Here is a 21,884-nt window from a genome sequence, read left to right as displayed (position 1 = left end):
ATCCTTATCACCTACATCTTCTGTGTTCATCGTGTCTCGTACCACTGTATGGGGATGGCAGGGGCATTTGTGTCCATTTGTGCCTCCCGAGTGACACTTAGCATGTTGTGATGAAAGCAGTTGGTGTATGATATCTTCCTTGCATCACTTTGGTGTGTGCAAGGCCAGTTGTTTGATTCCTTTCTGCCTTATTCTTTCCCTGCTGGAAAGGATTAGCCTTCCCTACCTGTTTTCTGCATTCAACTACTCACTGGGGCAGTGTAAAAAAACTTCACAGGGAAGCAGGTTCCAGACCACTAGCATGAAGTACGAATGGGGATTTATTAGTATAAATCTGAGATTATTAGTATAAAGAGCAAAAAGCAAAAAACAAAACAAAACAAAACTTGGCAAAGTAAAACAGGATAGATACCAGCAATCATTCTAGGTATGGCAAGACTGCTAGCCTCGCACACCAACTGGTAGATGCCTCATTAAAATGGAAAATAGTACACATCATTTAGAAAGAGCGTAATTACAGTCCTCTACATTTGGAAGCATTTTCAGCTTTATTTGTTAGGGGGGGGAATAGAGGGCCTAAATAGAATGAAAAATTTAAAAAAATCCTTCCAGTAGCACCTTAGAGACCAACTAAGTTTGTTCTTGGTATGAGCTTTCGTGTGCATGCACACTTCTTCAGATACCATGCACATGAAAGCTCATACCAAGAACAAACTCAGTTGGTGCTACTGGAAGGAATTTTTTTATTTTTTATTTTGTTTTGACTATGGCAGACCAACATGGCTATCTACCTGAAAATAGGTTATTCAGAGTGATTATGGCCACTCACGCAGATTCCATTATCCTCTATGGCACCATGTTTCTTTCCTGTTAACCATGATTCTCCGGTTCACAATCTTCCTTCCTGTCCAAGACAAGTAGTGCAAAATCCTAAGCTCCTTGGGCACCATGGTGGAAATAAGGAAGATTTGGGCAAGTGCCCAGGCACATTTAACTTCAGAATTCATAATTCATTAATATTTTGGAGGGTCAGTCAGAAACTGCCAGCAAAGTTGGCCTGTCTTCATCCTCCCCCATCCCCACGTGAATCTTTTTAGGGTACCATTTCTGAACCGATAGGACATTTTCATGAACACAGGACAGTTGCAATATTCATTGCACCACTTGAGGGAAAATTAATTATCAATACCCATGTCTGCATGTGGCATTAATCTTCATGTTCCACGATAATGAAGGGGTGGTGGGATACTCATCTGCACACATTTTGCAATTTTTTCAGTATTTTCAATCTTTACTTTTAGAAAATTACTGTAGCGGAATGCATAGAAACACAGAGTAAAGCTATGACAATGCTCACTATTGAACAGCTATCCTACTTGCTCAAGTTTGCACTACAGAAAATGAAACAGCCAGGGGTAAGAATAATATGTGTTACTATTTCACTCCACTGGATATTGACTGTTTCTGTTCAGCCTTTAGATTTCTGACTGCATGTAAAGCTCCCTAGAGTTTTCTTACCCTATCTAATGTATACCGTGTTTCCCTTATTTTAAGATGTAGTCATAAAATAAGCCATAGCAGGATTTTTTCGCATTTGCAAAATATAAGCCGTACCCCAAAAATAAGCCATAGTGATAGGCGGAGTTCTGGAGGGCGCCAAAGCCCCCACAAAGCCCCTGGAGTCCCTCCTCGCCACACCAAGCAGCATCTGCCCTCTGGAGCCGGTGGGGATGGCGGAGGGGACGGGGGCTTTGAAAGCAAAGGAGAGTCTGCTGGCCCATGTCCTCTCTCTCTCTCCACACTTGGCAGGCTCCTCAGGAGAATGCCCTCCCACCCCCCTGCTGAGGGGAGAGTCGGAGGCCGGTTGGCTGCGCAGAGGAGGCAACTCACCCGTTGTCGTCTCAGTGGCCCTGCCGCCGGCTCGGAGGAGAGAGAGCAGCCCTTTGGAGGAGCTCCTTTGCTCCCTCGCCAACCGCCACTCCCTCCCCTCGGAACATCCCAGGGAGAGAGGGCTGGAAGTCAACGCCGGCGATGCACACACCTCCCTTCCCTCAGACTCTCTCTCACGGTGCTTGGCGGTGGCTGTTGGCCGCCCTTTTCTTTCAGTCAAGAGTCCTGCCCCACAGGGAGCCAGCAAGCCAGTGAGAGGCGCGAAAAGAAAGATGCCTCTTGCCCAAGTCCTGGCCTGCCTGCTCCTTGCGCCCAGGGAGCCAGCATGCAGGCAGCCAGTGAGCGAGAGGCGCACACAAACAGACGCCTCTCACCAGAGTCCTGGCCCGCCTGCTCCTCGTGCGCAGGCAGCCAGTGAGCAACAGGCGGCTGCTCCTGACGTAAGAAAAATAAGACATCCTCTGAAAATAAGACTTACTGTGGTTTTTTTGAGGGGGAAAAATATAAGACGGTGTCTTAAAATAAGGGAAACACAGTAGTGGAAAAAATTGGTTTCCTGCCACCATGGGAGGGGGAAAAAGGGAGAAGGAAATTACTATTAAGACTGGCAGACTGCTACCTATAATTTCATGACAGATGTTTGTTCACAAGATGTTGGCTTATGTCTAATTTGCAATTTAGCCAGTTATGTAAAAGAGTTTAGATGACTTTATATCTATGAATTTTAAAAGAGTAAAAACAATAGTTCTGAAGTGAAAGGCAAGCTTTCTTTGTTTTAGATCATTTATCTCTGTCATAGCATGTATAATTTTAAAGGTGGTATTCCCCCATTTCTCTCATTGCAGGCACTTGGTTGTATCCAACTGAGTTATGCTCAGAGTACACCCATTGAAATAAATAGGCTTAAGTCTATTGATTTCAGTGGTCTGTTCAGAGCATGATTGAATTGGATGAAACCCAATGGTTCTAAAATATCCTTGCCACTTGCCATTTTTATGAGTACTTGTACTACTATTGCTTTTGCTGCTGCTAAATAGTATTAGATAATGTGTCATCAGCCTGTTTGGGCAACTTCTTACTTTGACAAAAGTTTTAATTGATTAGTTGAAACCAATTTTAATACAACAAATGTTGCAGTCCTGACTCTCTATTTTTGCTTTTATTTAAACAGACAGAGCCATTTCAAAAGCCAGTTTCACTTGATCAGCATCCAGATTATGCAGAATACATCTTTCATCCAATGGACCTTTGTACATTAGAAAAGGTTGGTTGATAGCAAGGAGAAAAATCCTATTTAATTCTACTAGATTGTTGTTACTGTGCTCATAACTATATGTATTGTCTTATTCTAAAATCCATGCAGTTTTCCCTTTAGATGATGAGCAAGCTTGTCCAATAGCTATACTGGAAATATTGGCCTTTATTATCCTTTGTGCTAGTATTATTTATTTATTTGTTTACCCAGGACAGGTTATAGCAATTTAAAACATCAATATTAAAACACAATATTAAAAACAGCTTAAAACAACTTAAAATTACAAAAAGGTGGGTCTTGGTCTTGCTGCTGTGGTAACTTTTCTCTATTATTTTATCTCTTTGTCGTCAATAACTATTTTCTTTAGAACACAGCAACCCTGTTTTTCCCTCTTTTTACATGGATGAAAATTGGCATCACAATAATTTTTAAAAGAGTTTATTTTGCCCCCATCTTACTGGGGTTTCCTTCTTTGTGTAACAACTTTTATCCTGTATTATATGTATACCATTTAGAGGTTTAGTGAATAAACAGTACATAAATCCTTTTAAATAAATAAATAAATAAATCCAGATATAACTATTATTTCCCACAGTCTATAAGAGCCATGCTCTTTCTAGATGTATTCTCACATGGCAGCAAGCCATGATTAATGGTTTGCTATGAATGCACAGATAGCTCTTCCCTTACCCTGCCTTGCTAGTATTTAAGTGCAACAACCACATTTTTTGTCTTAGTATTTAATTTCTGAACCAGGGACTGTGGTTTGTTTCACTCCCAACAGCTATGATTGATAAGCCAAGGGAAAAAAAACTTTGCTTCAGATCGTGGTTTTGTTTGGGGGTTGCAATTGTTCCACTCCAATTTGTAGGTAATGCCAATCCAGGCACTGTGGTTCTTGCTCCCATTCTCTAGTAAGGAGGAGTGAAGCAGGAGTGAACAGCTTGTCCATGGTAAACTGTTTTCATTATTTGTTTGTTTGTTTGTTTATCCATGTTAACCATGGCTTACTGTGACACATGGACGCAACTTCTGTTTCTCCCATATCTGTCATGTACCTCAACAGTCACAAACTATTAAGGTTAATTTGATGGAATTGAGGGGGATATGGCAGATTCTGGAAACAGGCATAAAAGGGCCCCTTGTAGATGAATTTTATCTATTTTAAAAATGGCTGCAAGCTTAACTAGAATGTCCAATTTACAAAATGTTGACAATTTTGAGGATGGCTTTCTTAACTATGAACACCAATTTTATTGCCAACATTTTAAAAATTGTGATCCTACTCCACCAATATTTTGTGGAGCTGTCTTCTACCTGATTTCATATATGAAAGAGAAATTACCTTAGCAGCAATTGTTTTGAGTATATTGTGACTTCCAAAACTCTTAATCATATTATGATATGCAAATAAATTACATTTGTGTCAAATTAGTGCAAAGTTGATTATGTCAACTAAGTTCTTGACTATGAACAAACTAAAACACTTTCGACAGTAGTCTCACTTTTGGTAAAATCTAATTAGACACAGCTTTTCATTAATACAGGTGAAACTCGAAAAATTAGAATATCGTGGAAAGGTTCATTTCTTTCAGTAATTCAACTTAAAAGGTGAAACTAATATATGAGATAGACTCATGACATGCAAAGCGAGATATGTCAAGCCTTTATTTGTTATAATTGTGATGATTATGGCGTACAGCTGATGAGAACCCCAAATTCACAATCTCAACTTTGGGGTTTTCATCAGCTGTGTGGCATAATCATCACAATTATAACAAATAAAGGCTTGACATATCTCGCTTTGCATGTCATGAGTCTATCTCATATATTAAACTCCAGTAGCTAATGAAAACAATTGCTTACATAAATGAACTTTTCCATGATATTCTAATTTTTCGAGTTTCACCTGGAATAAAATGTGTATTTAGTTTCTGGATTTAGGAATTATTTTTCAATACATTTTTTATATTTTCTTTTGCAGAATGTTAAAAAGAAGATGTATGGATGCACAGAAGCTTTTTTGGCTGATGCCAAATGGATTTTGCACAATTGTATTATTTACAATGGGGGTAAGTATGTGTAAGATGATAAATTGTAACATTTGATCAGGAGGCCACATTATGGTAATGCCGCAACAAATGGCAGGCGAAGCATCCATAAATAAGAACATGAAATCTACATAAGTGAAAGGCTTTAAACACCAAGAAAGAAGAGATTTCTAATTGATTTTTTCATACTCACCTGACTTAAAATATATGTTAAGTTGGCTTGCTTTGTATGAGGCTAGGTTGAAAAATGTGCTTCAGAAATGCAGAATGCTAACACTAAAAGGGACTGCCACCCAATAATTACTATTTAAAGAGAGGATTCTTTACAAAATGTTGTGGCCATTTTATGCCTGGGTTCAGGAAAGGATGAAAGCCTTATTTTTACAAACGGTTATTTGTCCTGTTAGTTTTCAATATACTAGTAATTTCCCTTTAATAAATATTTAGAATACCAACCAATAGAGATATTTATTATAGATTGTTAGTACAAATAACATGTGTTTACGGTGGAGATTTTATTAGACATCTCTGCATATCTGTTTCCTCAGGAAATCACAAATTAACACAAACAGCAAAAGTCATAATCAAAATCTGTGAGCATGAGGTATGTATTACCTAGTTAGTTTTCATACTGTATTAATTAAAACATTTTTAAAAAAATCAATGTTGACTATGACTGCCATCTATAAAATGAGCTAGACCGTCATTCTTTACTGCACTGAGAGATCTGCTTATCAGGGAGTAAGCCCCATTGAACTCGGTGTGATTTACCTTTGAGTAGGCTTGTATAGGGTTGCACTTAACATCAAGAATAGAGGCCAAATTCCTTTCATTGCTAAACTGGCTGTGCAGAAGTCAGATTTTAACTGTGTGTGTGTGTGTGTGTGTGTTTGGTATATCTTTGCATGATAAGAAAGACATACAGGATTAGGCTTCTAAAGCACGTTACTTTCCTTCTGTGTCTCCCTGCCTCCACATTGCAGAAATGTGGGATTTAGAGCAAGAAGCACCAATTTCATCAACTCCGTTATTTTTGCATGGTAGAGTTGTTGCAATTTGTATACAAATAGCTAAAGTAGCTGGAGAACCATGGCTTGTCAGATGGCAAGATTCCACTATACTATGGAAGACTAAAACATTGATTTATTTATGTTGAAGATATTTTTGTTATATTAAACAGCACAGCCACTGAGGAAGCAACGATAATAGTCTAATCCTATACATATTTTCACAGTAGTAAGTTCCACTGAGACTTGCTTTCACTTTAATGGGTATAGGATTGCAGCCTTAGTATGCTTAAATTTCAGAATTGACAGACTGGCAAAACGTATTGTTCTCTGCAGTAGAAAATTATGAATGACTGCTCATCTTACTCTGGATTACTTCTAATAGAACAGTTGGAATAATTAAAATTGAATAACACACTCCCAACTCCTACAGTAGCTGATGTTTCTCTTTACAGATGAATGAAATCGAAGTATGTCCAGAATGTTATTTAGCTGCTTGCCAAAAACGAGAAAATTGGTTTTGTGAGCCTTGTGTAAGTAAAAATCTTTTTTTTTTCCAGTACACACTTAATCCAGTTTAAGTTTGGAATTATTCTTTAGCTTCTTACTTTAAACCTGTAAGTGACCTAGAGAAATCTACTCCAGTTTATAAGTATGCATTTTTAAGCTACATTTGATGTGTAAATCCAAAAGTTGAATTTGTTCATGGTCCTCCTGCTTCTTGGCAGACCCAAGCACTCCAGCCTTTGGGGAAAAACAGGAATTTTGCTATAACATCCAATCCTTAAACTCATTCAGTTTTGCACTTGTTCCTGTTTTAATTTAGGTGAATAAATGTCAAGTATATGGTTTCATTGTCAATGTGCAAACTACTTCAGCAGCTAACAGAAACTTAATGTAGTGGCCAAGAGTACAAGCACAGTTCAAATTCTCAGCCACTGTCTCTTGTAGGGACTTTGGTAAGCAAGCAACAGTCATAGAGGATAAGTATTTGGGTTCCTAACACATTTTGAGATAGGGCATTTCTTTCAATACATATCTGCTTAGGTGAACTGAAAGAAATTTCCCCTAGCAGTCTATTAAGAAGCACTGAAAGAAATTCATTTGTTAAAGATATTTTCTTGAAATGCATTGGGAAACCTAATCACCTGTACAGCTATCTTTCCCATTTTAACACCTTGACAAGCCCCTGTTCTCTGTCTCTTTAATTCTCCTGCCCTCCCATATGCAACATATGGATAATGGAAAGGCCTACCTTAAATGACTGTTGTAATAGAGACTGAAGTAAAGGCCTCAGTTCTACGTCATATAGTCTGAAATAAAGAATGGTTCACTGTACCCTCATTCACATGTTATTCAAACCAAACCTTGACAGCACAAACAAGCAGGCTCCTGAAACAGAGATCATACCTGCTTTGCTCCTCTCCGGTCATTTTGCTGTTGTCCGGAACAAAGCCATGGCTTTGTTTGGCATCTTGTCTGAATTCAGGCTTGTGGTTTAATGCTCTCCATTCAAAGCACGAGCATTGTTTGTCCTGTTTTTCTGGAGATTCAGCAAACCCCATTCTAAGCATCTTCCAGAAGTGACGCAAAACTTTCAATTTTGGGTGAGTTTTGCTAGCCATAGAAATAAAATAATTTCTAGGGCAAGCTTTCTGAATTCCCCTTGAAGCACTATCTCACTACCACTACAAACAGGACTGAGATTTCAAGGGAAGGCAAGACAAGCATTTCTCTTCATAACATACAAAGAATGGGAAAACTTAAAGCTATGCAATTATCTAGACAAACACTACCCTTTCTGCATAAGGAAGGTACATTGCAACATCTGAAATGTGCAATCCATATCATAATTTATTTTAAAGTATTGTCTTGCATGCCAGTAATTAGAAAGTACTACATGGCTTTAAATAGTTTCTCACTGTGCGGTCTCTGTGCACTTTCCTCTAGAGCAATCCACACCCGTTGGTCTGGGCTAAGCTCAAAGGTTTCCCATTCTGGCCTGCTAAAGCACTGAGGGATAAAGACGGTCAAGTTGATGCTCGTTTCTTTGGTCAGCATGACAGGTGGGAGTTCAGTCAAAAGGTGGTTGAATGGTTCAATGACTTCTTTTTTAAATATATATCTATGCTATTGCATAGTTCACATGTTATTCTGCTTTGTAGTGCTTCATATTAGTAGCATGTATACTGCATACTTTCCATTTCCCCATTAATTATCATATTTTTATGTCTCGTACCAACTAGTTGCCACAATGGCAATGCAAGCTTACTAAACATATTTTGTAATATATAAAGTTAACCAGTATGTTGTTTTTGTATACACAACATTGAGGCAATGTTTTACTCCAGTTGCATTTACTCTCTGGGGCATTATAAAGCCTAGGTTAAATTTTGTGGCAGGGGTAACTGATCATCACTAGATCAAACTATGTTTTTATGCCTTATACACATTATGTAGTTACTCTAACATTTTAGCATCACAGTAATGTTAATTGAGGGTGTCACAAAAAAGCAGCTTTGTAACATATAAACGTGAAAGACAAATATGTTGATGTTCCATGAGAATTTGTGTGATGTGGGGGCTCAGCATTCTTTCCCCTTGAAACAACTTAGGAGCATAAAATTGATGGTATGTGAATGGTGGAAGCAGCTCCTAAGCTGAGTGCTGCAGCACTACAGAGCAAAGTTTCAAGGATGGCTATGTTAGAACCCCTAAATTTGAAAAGACATGTTACATTGAGAGTTACTTTTCCCCATTGCTGTAATTGAACTTGGGTGGGGAACCTGGCTTCCCCAATGACAATTTTTTCACCCACCAACTATTTATCATGCTCTATACCTGCAGAAATCCTTTGTGTATGTGCTACTCTCTGAGAAAGAGTTATCCTTTTTGCTAGTATTAGCACAACATTCTTTCAAAAAAGAAAGCAATACTACTAGTATTTTACTGTGTTGGAGGAACGCGGGTGGTGCTGTGGTCTAAACCACAGAGCCTAGGGCTTGCCAATCAGAAGGCTGGCGGTTCAGATCCCCGCGACAGGGTGAGCTCCCATTGTTCGGTCCCAGTTCCTGCCCACCTAGCAGTTTGAACGCATGTCAAAGTGTAAGTTGATAAATAGGTACCGCTCTGGCGGGAAGGTAAACGGCGTTTCCGTGCACTGCTCTGGTTCGCCAGAAGCAGCTTAGTCACGCTGGCCACATGACCCGGAAGCTGTCTGCGGACAAACACTGGCTCCCTCGGCCTATAGAGCGAGATGAGCACGCAACCCCAGAGTCGTCCGTGACTGGACAAAACGGTCAGGGGTACCTTTACCTATTTTACTGTGTAGCTGGGGAATCCCCCCATCCCACAAAGCATGCAGGAATTCCTACACTTCCTGTAGTTGGCCTGCTCTCACTGCCCTTTTGGTTACCATGGGGCCACCAGGTTTGCTAGTCAAAGAACTGATTGTGTGATAGTCATGTAAGATGTCATGTAAGTGCTTGTTGTGAGGTGTTTAATAAGTATATTAGTGCAGCATTGCAAAAGAAAATTACAGCCTGCTGGATAATAATTTCCTGGTTAATTGTGAGTGAAAGTTCAGTCAGAAGGTGTTTTGAATGGCTCAGTGTCCCCTTTTTGATCTGTCAATGTTGAATTTACTTAAGAAAATTGTTTTGAAAGCAAAACATACACCTGGAATGGTTTTGTCTAAACTGCAGTATGTATTGCATAGATTGGAAGGATCCTTAGGTTTGTCCTAAATGAAGGTTTCAATCTCAAACAGGCATAATTTTGTGTAATTCATTCATAGGATTGTTATTCAGATTCTAAACATACTTGAAAGTAAGACCTAGACACAATCTACGTGAAATTTAATGTCATGTCTCCTCATTATTTTACTGTCTTATATGCAGAGCCTGGGTTCCAGTAAATAATTGCTACCTCATGTCTAAAGAAATTCCTTTTTCCGTGAAAAAGACTAAAAGCATATTCAACAGTGCAATGCAAGAGATGGAGGTTTATGTGGAGAATATCCGCAGAAAGTTTGGAGTATTTAATTATGCACCTTTCCGGACACCATATACTCCCAACAACCAATACCAAATGTTGTTAGACCCTTCAAATCCTGGTGCTGGAACTGCTAAGACTGACAAACAAGAGAAAATTAAACTTAACTTTGATATGACAGCATCACCCAAGATTTTAATGAGCAAACCAATGCTGAGTACCAGTACTGGGCGAAGGATTTCCTTAACAGACATGCCACGTTCCCCAATGAGTACAAATTCATCTGTTCATACGGGATCTGATGTTGAACAGGATGCAGAGAAAAAGGCGACCTCCAGTCACTTTAGCGCAAGTGAAGAGTCCATGGACTTTATTGATAAGAATACAGGTAAGGAGGGCAGAAAAAAGATGCTGCTTCAATGGCTATATTCAAACTTTATCATCAGGCAGAACAAGGAAGGTCAGAAAACTGGAAGGAAATAATCTGATGTTCATTATCAAAATACTTGTAGGAGGTATTGTTGGACTCAGGTGCAGCTCTGCTAAGCATCTGCACAACTACCTTGGGAACAATTAAAAGATTGGGTCAGAGCCAGGAAGTTTGTTGCCCATGCTAATAGCAAAGGATTTGTGTTACCTTCAAGGTGGGCCAAAGGCACCTGGGAAGAGTATAATTTAGGAAAGAATACAGAGCAATTGTTCAACAAAGGATGTCAGGTCAGACTGGCATTGCACTGGAGAACCAAGAACCAGGGAGGTGGGGCATGATCTGAGCATCTGGATCAGTAGGAACAGGTAGAAATGTGTTTCTGATACTTCAGTGTGTTGATGGGATGAAAAGAAGGATGCATTGTTTGGTCCAGAGGTTCAGGTTTTCATACTACCTTCTCTAGGTGCAATGGGGAATATGATGTCTTGGTGTCTCCTTGGATAGGAGCTATTGTTTAAAGTTACTGGAAGTGTCATTGCAAGGAACACATCAGTGGGAGTGGGTAACTTAGGAAGGGGGTGTCTGCCTCAGTATCAGCAGTGGTTTGCAAGGAAGGCAATTCACAGAATACTGAATTTTGAAAGGTAGTGCAGAGTGACAAGTTAGGGACTAGAATACAAAGACCATTTTGCCATGGTGTTCTTTTATTTTTAGCAAGCTTTTTAAAAATCTCTTCTAGAATTTAGCTTGACATGCTTACCTTTAAGAAGCAAGGAAGCAACAATATCTAGCACAATAAGCTAAAAATTTTTTTTTGCAAAAATAATTGTGTATAATGCAAGTTGTTTACAGACTCTTCATTTCCCCCTCAGGGCTATTTATGTGTAGTATCAGCACAGTATTTTACAAAAAAGCTGTATTCTATCCAATGTTGGTATCCTAATTTGTTCATTCATGAAAGTCTTCTCTCTTCATTAGGCATGGCTGAATTTTCTATTTGTTTCTTATGTTAATAACATCATGAAGTTTTCTTAACATTTACTATTGTGCTAGGCTCTTGTATGTTTGCTTAATTATTTGCAAGAGTGACTGCTTTCCATTTTTAAAATATTACACAACTTCTTCTCATTTGAACATATAATACAGTATGAAGAATCTTGCTCTGCATTTAAAATTTGAATTGTAGGAGAATCAGATAATTTTTGAAGTTTGTGATCATCTTCCTTTTTGGAATGTAGACCAAGTCCCCAGTAATCTCTAATCTGCTTCCACCACCTACCAAGTTACAGAGAGGAATAGGAATCTTGCTTCATTTGCTTAATTGTGCACATCAAAGTTAGCCTATGGGGAAAATGTATTATTTCTAGACTCAACCTAGACTAGAACATATAGATAAATTTAAGAACCAGTATAAAATAAACAAAGAAAAAATAGTTAGTTATGAATAACAAGCATTACTTCTAAGTCCCTTTTTCAACATCTACCCTAAATGCCAGCCTTTCAACTATGCCTTTCCTCTCTGATCTTACCTGCTCACCATATTCTCTTAACTTTTTAACTGTCCTTTCTCAGAACTCCTTCACTTGTAACTCACCCTGATTCCTGCCATCACTCATCTTTCCACTCACTACTCTATTACAGAAGCGTTCTGAACTTGAGATCTTTATCTGGGGAGCAAATTATCTTGGACCTGGTATTATGCAGTGGCATGCATTTTCAAACATAAGGGCATGCCTGGCTTTTAATTTGATGCATATATTAGGTATACTATGATGCACTGGATAAAATGGAATTTCGAGCCTGAATGTGCCATTACAATGGTACCTCTGGTTACGAACTTAATTCGTTCTGGAGGTCTGTTCTTAACCTGAGGTACCACTTTAGCTAATGGGGCCTCCCGCTGCCACCGTGCCACCGCCACATGATTTCTTTTCTCATCCTGAGGTAAAGTTCTTAACCTGAGGTACTATTTCCAGGTTAGCGGAATCTGTAACCCGAAGTGTTTGTAACCTGAGGTGTCTGTAACCCGAGGTACCACTGTATTTGTTCTGGTAATGATATCCAGGTTCTGGAAAGGCATATTTTAGGCAGCAGTCCAAACCTCCATAACTCTAGGATGAGGTGGCATCCCTCTGCTTGCTTCTGCTGGCTCAACCAGTGTCCTGATAGAGGGACACTTGTGCTATTCTGCTAGTGCAAATCTCTCCCTTCTTGCCACCAAACGGGAGGGCACAGGGGTTGGACCTGATCTGTTGCCCTCGCCACCTTCTGCCACCGTTGTAACTGGCTGGGTTGCAGATACGGTGGTAGCTCTAGAGAGCTGCAGCAGCAAGTTTGGATTGCAGACTTAATGCTTTAAAACAGTCTCTTGCTCTGTGTTTATGAGGTTTATGAAATATATACCTAATGGAAATTTGGGTTTGCCCCCAATGTTTCAAGTTCCATGGAATGCAGTTCCCTCTAACGCATCCTCACTATTTCATATAAAGGCAAGAAAACTGGTACAGTTAATGTATTTCTATTGATGTGTATTCAGGACTGTGACCTGAAAGAATACAAACGGCAGCACACTGCAACGTTTTGTCCTTCCACATAAAATAAGCTCCTGCTCAGGTTCCAGCCAGCCATTCTCTCCAAACAAGGCATTTTTCTGTTCCAGATGTCTTTCTTTATTCTATAACTACTAAGCATGCTCAGTCCTCATTGGACTATTCATTTTGGGCAGGTTGCCACTTTAGTTTGCTTTAAAAAAATGTACTACTTCAGACCATGGCATTCTTCCCAGCATGCTGATATCTCCTTGTTTCTCGATGACCCTGTTTTGGCTACAGTCTTGTTGCTATTCACCACCTGAGTTTGCTATTAGAAGAAGTGATGACATGAAGCATCTTAAATTTGAAGGCTAAATAGTATAATGAAAGATTTATCTGCTTTGCAAATATTAATCTAGGGTTCTTTGGCTTAACTTGCTGGCAGAAGAGCATGTTAGAATTTGATAAATACTAGTTTGCAAGACATTCAATTTAAACTATCTTAATAAGTAAGCAAGCAAGCAAGCAAGCAAGCTATAAAACCTGTAGAGAAGCTCAGTCATGTTTCAAAATAGTTCATTTGGATTTAGCAAGTTGGAACAGTGTCTTGAGAATAATATGGTATAGGAAATCCACATACAGGTGAAATTTACCAGAATCTAAGGTGGGTAGAGATAAATGGGGAAGTAGTCCTAAAACTGGGTATTTCCTTTCCAAAGTAAGAGCTGGCAAGTTGATAGTATCTGAAAGCATTCCTAACTAATTAGTTATCTCTGTTAATCAACACATCATTGGTATAATTAATCTTCTTACTTGACATAATAAAGGAGAATTTTACTCTCAGTTGAAATTCTTTAAATAAATCTCACAATTTTTGCACTCTTTTTATTCCAGCGCAGCTACTTAATAAGGGCCCTCATATTTTCTAACATTTATGCTTTGGAAAGATTAGGGATGAATCAAGCAACCTACTGCTTTCCTATTTCATTTCATTTTCGTTGGCACTCCTGTCCTGTCCTCCTGACTTTTCTGAAAGAACACGCAAAGTCTGCATTTAATTGGTACACATTTTGTATAAAATAAACATTTTTTCCAGTGTATTTTCTCATAAAATTGATTTTTAATGTAAAATACTTATTTTTTTGTGCTCTTTGCACACCTAATCTGCAATGCAAAATCCAGTAAGTGCAAACCACAACCAGGGGTGTGGGGGGGAGGGTTCCTGTTCAAAGCAAAAATGCTACAAATCCCACAGAGTGGACCCAATACCTTGGTCATACCTGAATAAGGGGTTTCAGTGATATTTTGAAGTGACAGTTATGTCAATTGTCTACTTTGTCAGCTTCTCCAGCACCAACAAGGACAGGCCAAGCAGGGAGCTTATCTGGCAGCCCCAAACCTTTCTCTCCTCAAGTCTCAACACCTGCTAAACAAGAAAGAACATCCACTCCAGGAAGCATTCTGAATCTTAATCTTGGTGAGTTAAAATTGTCAGTACCAGCTTGCATTTTATCAATGCTATTTGCTATGAGAAGTTTCAAGGTGAATCTATGAGTACAGAATTATAAATTTGTACAGGTACACTTCTAATTCCTGTTTCCCAGCTGAAGCAATTTCATTCAATTTAAGGATATTTTAAATGCTTTTAAAATATCTGGGAAAGTACATAGTTAAGCAGGTATAGGATTCTGAGAACTAAATGATATTTGCTTACCTGCTTTACAACCAAAAACCATAGTTCCTTATTCTTGTATAAAACTAAATATTTCTGACAAAATCCTCTGGTCCTTGGATAGCATGAACATACAGATGATACCAGTGATTTTCCCAATCAGCCTGACTTCAAAAACGCCCCCCCCCCGGCATATTTCGTCAATTTGTATAACTATGGTGGATAGGTTTTTTGAGAGCACTGACTAGGTCTTGACAACACATTATGCTAAACATGCCACAGTATAAGGTTTTCACATCAGCATAATCAAGGATCAGAGTTGGACTCTTCTTTAATTCTCACTCAATACGGCTTTGATTATAGAAGGAGTTTATACTCGACTGTACTCCTTGACTGCAAACCTTCACACAGTGAAGCTAAATCTGATCAACTTCAGTGAAATTCAAGCAGCCTAATTGTTTGGGGGATTGCAGCCATGCTTCCAAATAGTCATTCAGCATTTATGTTGAACTGTTGTAATATACAGTGGTGCCCTGCTAGACGAATGCCTCGCTAGACGAAAAACTCGCTAGACGAAGGCATTCGTCTAGCGGAAGGCTGCCCCGCAAGACGAAATTGTCTATGGGGCTGCCTCGCAAGACGAATTTTTTTCGTCTAGCGAAAACCGCGGTTTGCACTGCCGCTTCGCTAGACAAAAAAACCGCTAGACGAAAAGATTCGCAGAACGAATTATTTTCGTCTAGCGGGGCACCACTGTACAGTCATACCTCGGGTTACAGCCGCTTCAGGTTGCATGTTTTCGGGAGTGCTAAATCGTGACCCACACGGCACTGCGGGTTGCAAGCGTGCCTCCCGCACGGATCACGTTCGCAATCCAAGTGTCCACTGTATGTGATAATTTTATCTAGTATTAATATTGAATGTGGGCTGATTAAATTCGTTTTTTCCCTTGAAATAAACAATTTCTGTTTAAGCTGTGTTATGTAATGAAAACACGTTTATTTAATATTCTAGATCGTAGTAAAGCTGAGATGGATCTGAAAGAGTTGAGTGAATCAGTCCAGCAGCAGTCCACACCTGCGCCACTGATTTCCCCAAAGCGGCAAATTCGCAGCAGGTTCCAGCTTAATCTTGACAAGACAATAGAGAGCTGTAAAGCACAGTTAGGTATGCACATGGTAATAGCAAATTTGTGTTGAAGGCATTAGAGTTGAAATATTGTTCATTTTAACATAAATGGGGGGGGGGACCTTAAATATGGTTTGTTGTCCATTGTGCAGAGAGTTTGGCTTGCATCTTAGCAGACCAGGGTTCAAAGCTTCTTTATTTGGGGAGGCAAATGAGCCTTGCTTTCAAAACTAATACTTGAACAACCTACTTCACAGAATTATTATAAGTATGGTATATAATTAGTCTGTTACAACGTATGTGTGCTTATTATTTTATATCTATGGCTTAATTCTTAAGTTTTATAATCCTCAATAATTGTAAAGTGGTGTGTGGTAGAAATAAATAAATAAATAGTCTTCTTTTGTAATTAGGGATCAATGAAATATCTGAAGATGTTGCAGTAGAACATAGCGACTCAGAGGACTCTGAAAAGTCAGATTCTAGTGATAGTGAATATATCAGTGATGATGAACAGAAATCCAAGAATGATCAGGAAGAAGAAGAAAAAGAAGGTGCAAGAAGTGACAAAGAATCATTGGCAATGAAAAAAAAACCAAAACCACCAACGCCAACTGAAGAAAAAGAAGAAATTAAAAGTACAGTCTCAGAAGTGGAGAAAACAGATACCCCTGTCAAAGAAAAGGCAAATGTAGACTCTGATAAAGAGGTTTCTGAAAAGGGGAAAAGTTTGTCACATCCTACAAAAGAGAAATTGAAAGGTAAAGATGAGACTGACTCGCCAGCAGTACACCTTGGTCTGGACTCTGACTCAGAAAGTGAACTTGTTATTGACCTAGGTGAAGACCAGTGCGGGCGTGAGGGACGAAAAAATAAAAAAGAACCCAAGGAATCTCCTCCCAAGCAAGAAGGTAGAATTTTTTCCCCTGTTCTGTGTATTAGCAGTCTAAAGAATAAGCACTTTTCTGAGTTGTCTGTGGTGTTCAGTCCTGGAAATCCTGGTGCCTTATGTCAGGCTTCCTCAACCTCGGCCCTCCAGATGTTTTGAGACTACAGTTCCCATCATCCCTGACCACTGGTCCTGCTAGCTAGGGATCATGGGAGTTGTAGGCCAAAAACATCTGGAGGGCCGAGGTTGAAGAAGCCTGCCTTATGTGTTGTGCCTTATGCGCTTCTAGAATGGGGTAGAAATAATTTCATTTTCCTAAAAAATGTAACAGTGCAGCTAATTTGAGGAATACTTCTCAAATAATATTTGCTCAGTGTTGTGGAACATAGATTTTGTTGTGGAATATAGATTTTGGAACATTTATTGGACAAGGCTCAAATGTTGTCTCCAGTTTACCATTTTATTTTCTCACTGTTTTGACTATTGAGGAAATACTTGTGCTTACAGTAAAAGCAGAAAGGGATCAAAGGATCACAAAGCCCCACCATAGGACCATTAACAAATCAGCTTCTAACCCATGAAGATAGCTCATGAATTCCTCAAGGTGCCAGAAACAGAGGACTGCAAAGCAAATAGTTTTGCATGTTAAAATGAGCCTAGCCATACTCTGCAGGAGAACAGCATGTTTAGGTTTAGCAGACTGTGATCAGTCTGATTTCAACATAAGATACTGATGTACTTTTTAAAAAAAAGTATTTAAAAAAGGATTGTATAGTCCAATCCCCTGTAATGCCGGCATCTCAGCTAAAGCATCCATGACAGAAGGCCATCCAACCTCTGCTTAAAAACCTCCAGTGAAGGAGAGTTCACCACCTTCCAAGGGAGTCCGTTCCACTGTCAAACAGCTCTTACCATGAGAAAGTTCTTCCTCATGTTTAGAACCTAACCATTTTCACAAATATGTTGAAGAATGAGGTTAGAATAAAAATATCAGAGTTTTGAATTTTAAAATAGTCAAAGTAAATTGTTTTAGTTGTGTGCACAGACATGTGATGAGTGCTGTTGGATTGAATAGGGCTAGGGATGCACAACTGAGTGCTAAACTGCAGACCAGGAAACAGGGCTGTATCTTCCAAAAATGTATCTTTGCTACAGTGGCTTGGAAAGATGCAGCTGTACTCTAGATTGCACTAGCTTTTGTCAGTATGTACAGAGTATCAGTATCTTGTCACCCTTCAGATGTTGGACTCCCATAAGCCCCTACTAGCCTGGCCAATGGTCTTGGATGATGGGAGTTTGAGATCAACAACATCTGGAGGGACCATTGGTTCCTAGTTTCTGATCTGTATTCTGCAATGCTCAGACAACGCAGATGGTAGATACAAAGGTTAGAAACACTTCAATAAGTTTTTTGAGATTATTTCAAGCCTTTCAGTATTTAATGTGAGAAAGGGAGAGCTGAATTTGCGTCACTGTTGCTGGTGTTATTTGTAACCAGATTCTGTGTTTTGTTCTATAGTTTCTCAATTTTATTTAATTTTTTGTTTGGACTGCATATATTACAAATAGTTTAAATAAACAAATGAATACATTCTTGCTTAAATTTTATCCTCCCTGGCTTTCGGCAGCATGTGTATGACTTGTGTTCTTTATAGTAGTATCCAATCACCAGGGAACATGTGATCATGAGAGTCTTGAAATCTTGGTGTGTGTGCTGCCTATAGTAGCAAATTCCTGAAACTTCTGCTGAGAATGCAATAATTAAGGGTGGTTTCATAATCTGAATGAAGACGTTTCAAAACCTAATATATGTCAGTGTAAAACAAGGATAAAGAGCAGCTCTGAGGCATCATCTGTATGATGTGAGGGACTAAAAATAGTTCAAGAGTAGATTATGGAAGGGTTAAAATGAAAGTTTAGAGTGACAAACATATACCCTGCATAACACAGTTTACTTTCTTTTACTTACCGGTAATCACGTTTTCTCTGCAGGCAAAAAAGATGGCATTTGTAGGTCTGTAATGCGTAAATTGCTTTTGATAGTCAGCTGGCAATGAACAATGCAACTTTCACCCACTGAAAAATAATTATATGCACAGATATCTGTTGTACTATGTTCCTCACAGTAACTGGGTTTTGTAATACCTGAATTGTGAGTTTAAAAAAAAAAATTATCATGTTTTTTTCTACCCACTTAGCTGCAGCTAAAACCCCACCTTCTTCAACAGTAAGTAGTCAGCCTCCATCTGAAACTCAGGTGCTTACTCGATCCGCATCCCAGACTCCTCCAGCTGGTGTCACAGCTACAACAAGCACTACTTCTGCTGCCAGCACTCCAGCTGCAGCCACTGGGAGCCCAGTGAAGAAGCAGAGGCCGCTTCTACCAAAGGAAACTGCCCCAGCTGTCCAACGGGTAGTATGGAATTCTTCAAACAAATTTCAGACTTCTTCTCAGAAATGGCATATGCAGAAAGTGCAAAGGCAACAGCAACAGCAACAGAGTCAGCAGCAGCAACCTCAGTCCTCCCAAGGAACAAGATATCAGACAAGACAAGCCGTGAAAGGTATTATCACCTTTCCCATTTTGTTCTCATTGCTGTATTTTTTGCTGTGGTCATTGTGCTCAAGTACTTCAAACTATTCTTCCATAAGTACGGGTCCTGTGAAGATATGAAAATGCAAAATCGCTCCACCAGTGTGGTCCTTAAGTGTACAGTGGTACCTTGGAAGTCAAACGGAATCCGTTCCAGAAGTCCATTCGACTTCCAAAACGTTCGGAAACCAAGGCGCGGCTTCCGATTGGCTGCATATTTATTAGTGGAAGAAAGTGAACTACTTCAGGGATAAGGCATAGCTTACCTTGTATCAATATGGAGATGCACAATATAGGTTGTATCTAATGCTGTCTGTGCTTGAGCCCCTCCCTCTATAACTCCCCTCACCCTTAAAATCTGCTCTGGAGAGTTAGCGAACCCTCCCGTGCAAATTGTGTGGCAGGGGACTAGGGCATGGCTGTAATGAAGAGGTGAGGAAAATGAAGTCCCATTGTGCAATGTTAGATTCCACCATTTAATTTTGATTGCTAATAAAGCTGTCCTTAAAGAACATGTTGGTCCCTTGTTATGTGATGACAGAAGGTTTTTTATTTTCTGTGAAACATGGTTATGAAAATGAAGAGTGGCAACCTTTTAAGAGGATAGATCCAAGTAACTTCTAGATTTCTTATTTTCCAAAAATGGGGAAACAGCCATTATTATTTTTGTCCAAGCAGTTCTTAATCTAATTAATTCTGAGATTTAATTTGCACCTAACAGATACTAATCTAATTAAATCTTCCAAATATTTCTAGACAGTTGCAATCTGTAGATTTTGGGGCATTAACCTAATTTGCAGCTTCCTCCCCCACCCCCTTCTCTCCCTCCCTGCCCCATTTTGCATAATATACTGGAACAGTTCCTAATAACTCAACAGCTTGTTCACTACTTTGTGACATTTTACTTGGCCATAATCAAGGTATTACCCCACTATGGTACATTTTAGGGAGTATTTTCCTGTGGCTGGTGAAAAACCATCATAGACACTCACTAAAAGTTGCCCTAAGAATCCTTAACTGCCTTGTTTTAGGATTTTCTGCTCTGGTTTACACAGTTATGCCAGCATAATGTCACAGAATATGGTATGTCACCACTGTAAGAAGTATTATGGGAGCATCACACATCAATCCACCAACACAAATATTCAAGAATGAGCTGTGAAAGGCTGTTGAATAGCATTTATTTAGCACTGGTTTGCCTGTTTTTTGACATTTCAAAAGCATTGAAATCTGCAGTGATTCACTTGTGGGTTTGTTTTGTGTCCTTAGCTGTACAGCAAAAAGAAATTACTCAGAGTACTTCAACGTCAACCATTACCTTGGTTACAAGCACTCAACCTGTTTCCATAGTAACCAGTTCTGGATCAGCAAGTACACTTTCATCTTCAGTTAATACAGACTTGCCAATAGCAACAGCTTCAGCAGATGTGGCTGCAGATATTGCTAAGTATACTAGTAAAGTAAGTTTTTTGTTTTTGTTTTAAAAAGCACTACATTCTTGTAAGTTTTAATTTGAAGTTAATGCAGTTGCTGATGTGCAACAAAGCAGGTTATCCACTTGCCTGAACGTTTTTCCTCATCCTGTGATGTGGATACGTTTAACCTTTGAACACATGGAAGAACCTTAACAGCAATATTTTAAACTGGCTGCTGGTGTGTAGCTGGAAGCACTGCAACTTTTCCTGCCATAGTTCTCCAAAAACAGAAGCTTGGGTTTTGGAGTCAGGGATGGAGGGAAGAGACAAAAACAGCCCAAATGTATGCATGGTTAACATATACTTATGGATAAATTTTATTAACCCAACATGTGTGGATATATGTATGCACATCATAATTTTATTAGTACTTACCAGATTTATCTGTAATGTTTGACAAAGCTTCCCCCCCCTACTTTGTGCGTGTTTCCTTTAGCATAGTCAACAATCTGTGTGGTGCATTAAAATAACAACTGCAAGTGCTTGCCCCAAGGAGCCTAAAATCTGTATACCTGAAGGAGTGTCCCCACCCCCATCGTTCTGCCTGGACACTGAGGTCCAGTGCCGAGGGCCTTCTGGCGGTTCCCTCGCTGCGAGAAGCCAAGTTACAGGGAACTAGGCAGAGGGCCTTCTCGGTAGTGGCACCCGCCCTGTGGAACACCCTCCCACCAGATGTCAAAGAGAAAAACAACTACCAGACTTTTAGAAGACATCTGAAAGCAGCCCTTTTTAGGGAAGCTTTTAATGTTTAATACCATTCTGTTGGAAGCCGCCCAGAGTGGCTGAGGAAACCCAGCCAGATGGTTGGGGTATAAATAAATTTATTATTATTATTATTATTATTATTATTATTATTATTATTATTATTATTTTGGCAGTAGGAAAAAAGTAGAGGAAAATTAATACAAGGAAATATAGTTTCATGTCCTTAAACTTTGCTCCAATTGGAGATGAGGATCAAAAGATTAAG

At 39.3% G+C, this 21,884-nt stretch overlaps 1 protein-coding gene across 11 annotated transcripts in view; it reads left to right on the top strand.

The window, feature by feature from the left end:
* ZMYND8 (zinc finger MYND-type containing 8) overlaps positions 1 to 21,884 on the top strand; it is a 77,910-nt gene that overhangs the window by 44,275 nt on the left and 11,751 nt on the right. For 10 of the 11 annotated variants that reach the window (XM_033153486.1, XM_033153485.1, XM_033153490.1 and 7 more), the window contains 12 exons: positions 1,302 to 1,415; positions 3,062 to 3,154; positions 5,130 to 5,217; positions 5,745 to 5,800; positions 6,659 to 6,736; positions 8,154 to 8,269; positions 10,103 to 10,584; positions 14,500 to 14,634; positions 15,844 to 15,996; positions 16,371 to 16,868; positions 19,045 to 19,410; positions 20,709 to 20,899. In XM_033153486.1, coding sequence (XP_033009377.1) covers positions 1,302 to 1,415; positions 3,062 to 3,154; positions 5,130 to 5,217; positions 5,745 to 5,800; positions 6,659 to 6,736; positions 8,154 to 8,269; positions 10,103 to 10,584; positions 14,500 to 14,634; positions 15,844 to 15,996; positions 16,371 to 16,868; positions 19,045 to 19,410; positions 20,709 to 20,899 — 2,370 coding nt within the window. Of the gene's footprint in view, positions 1 to 1,301; positions 1,416 to 3,061; positions 3,155 to 5,129; positions 5,218 to 5,744; positions 5,801 to 6,658; positions 6,737 to 8,153; positions 8,289 to 10,102; positions 10,585 to 14,499; positions 14,635 to 15,843; positions 15,997 to 16,370; positions 16,869 to 19,044; positions 19,411 to 20,708; positions 20,900 to 21,884 lie in introns of those variants that run through there. The other variant, XM_033153493.1, reaches the window with a different exon arrangement.

This window comes from Lacerta agilis, chromosome 6 (genome assembly GCF_009819535.1).
Source record: "Lacerta agilis isolate rLacAgi1 chromosome 6, rLacAgi1.pri, whole genome shotgun sequence".
NCBI lineage: Eukaryota > Metazoa > Chordata > Lepidosauria > Squamata > Lacertidae > Lacerta > Lacerta agilis.
This window is presented reverse-complemented; position numbering and strand designations above follow the sequence as displayed.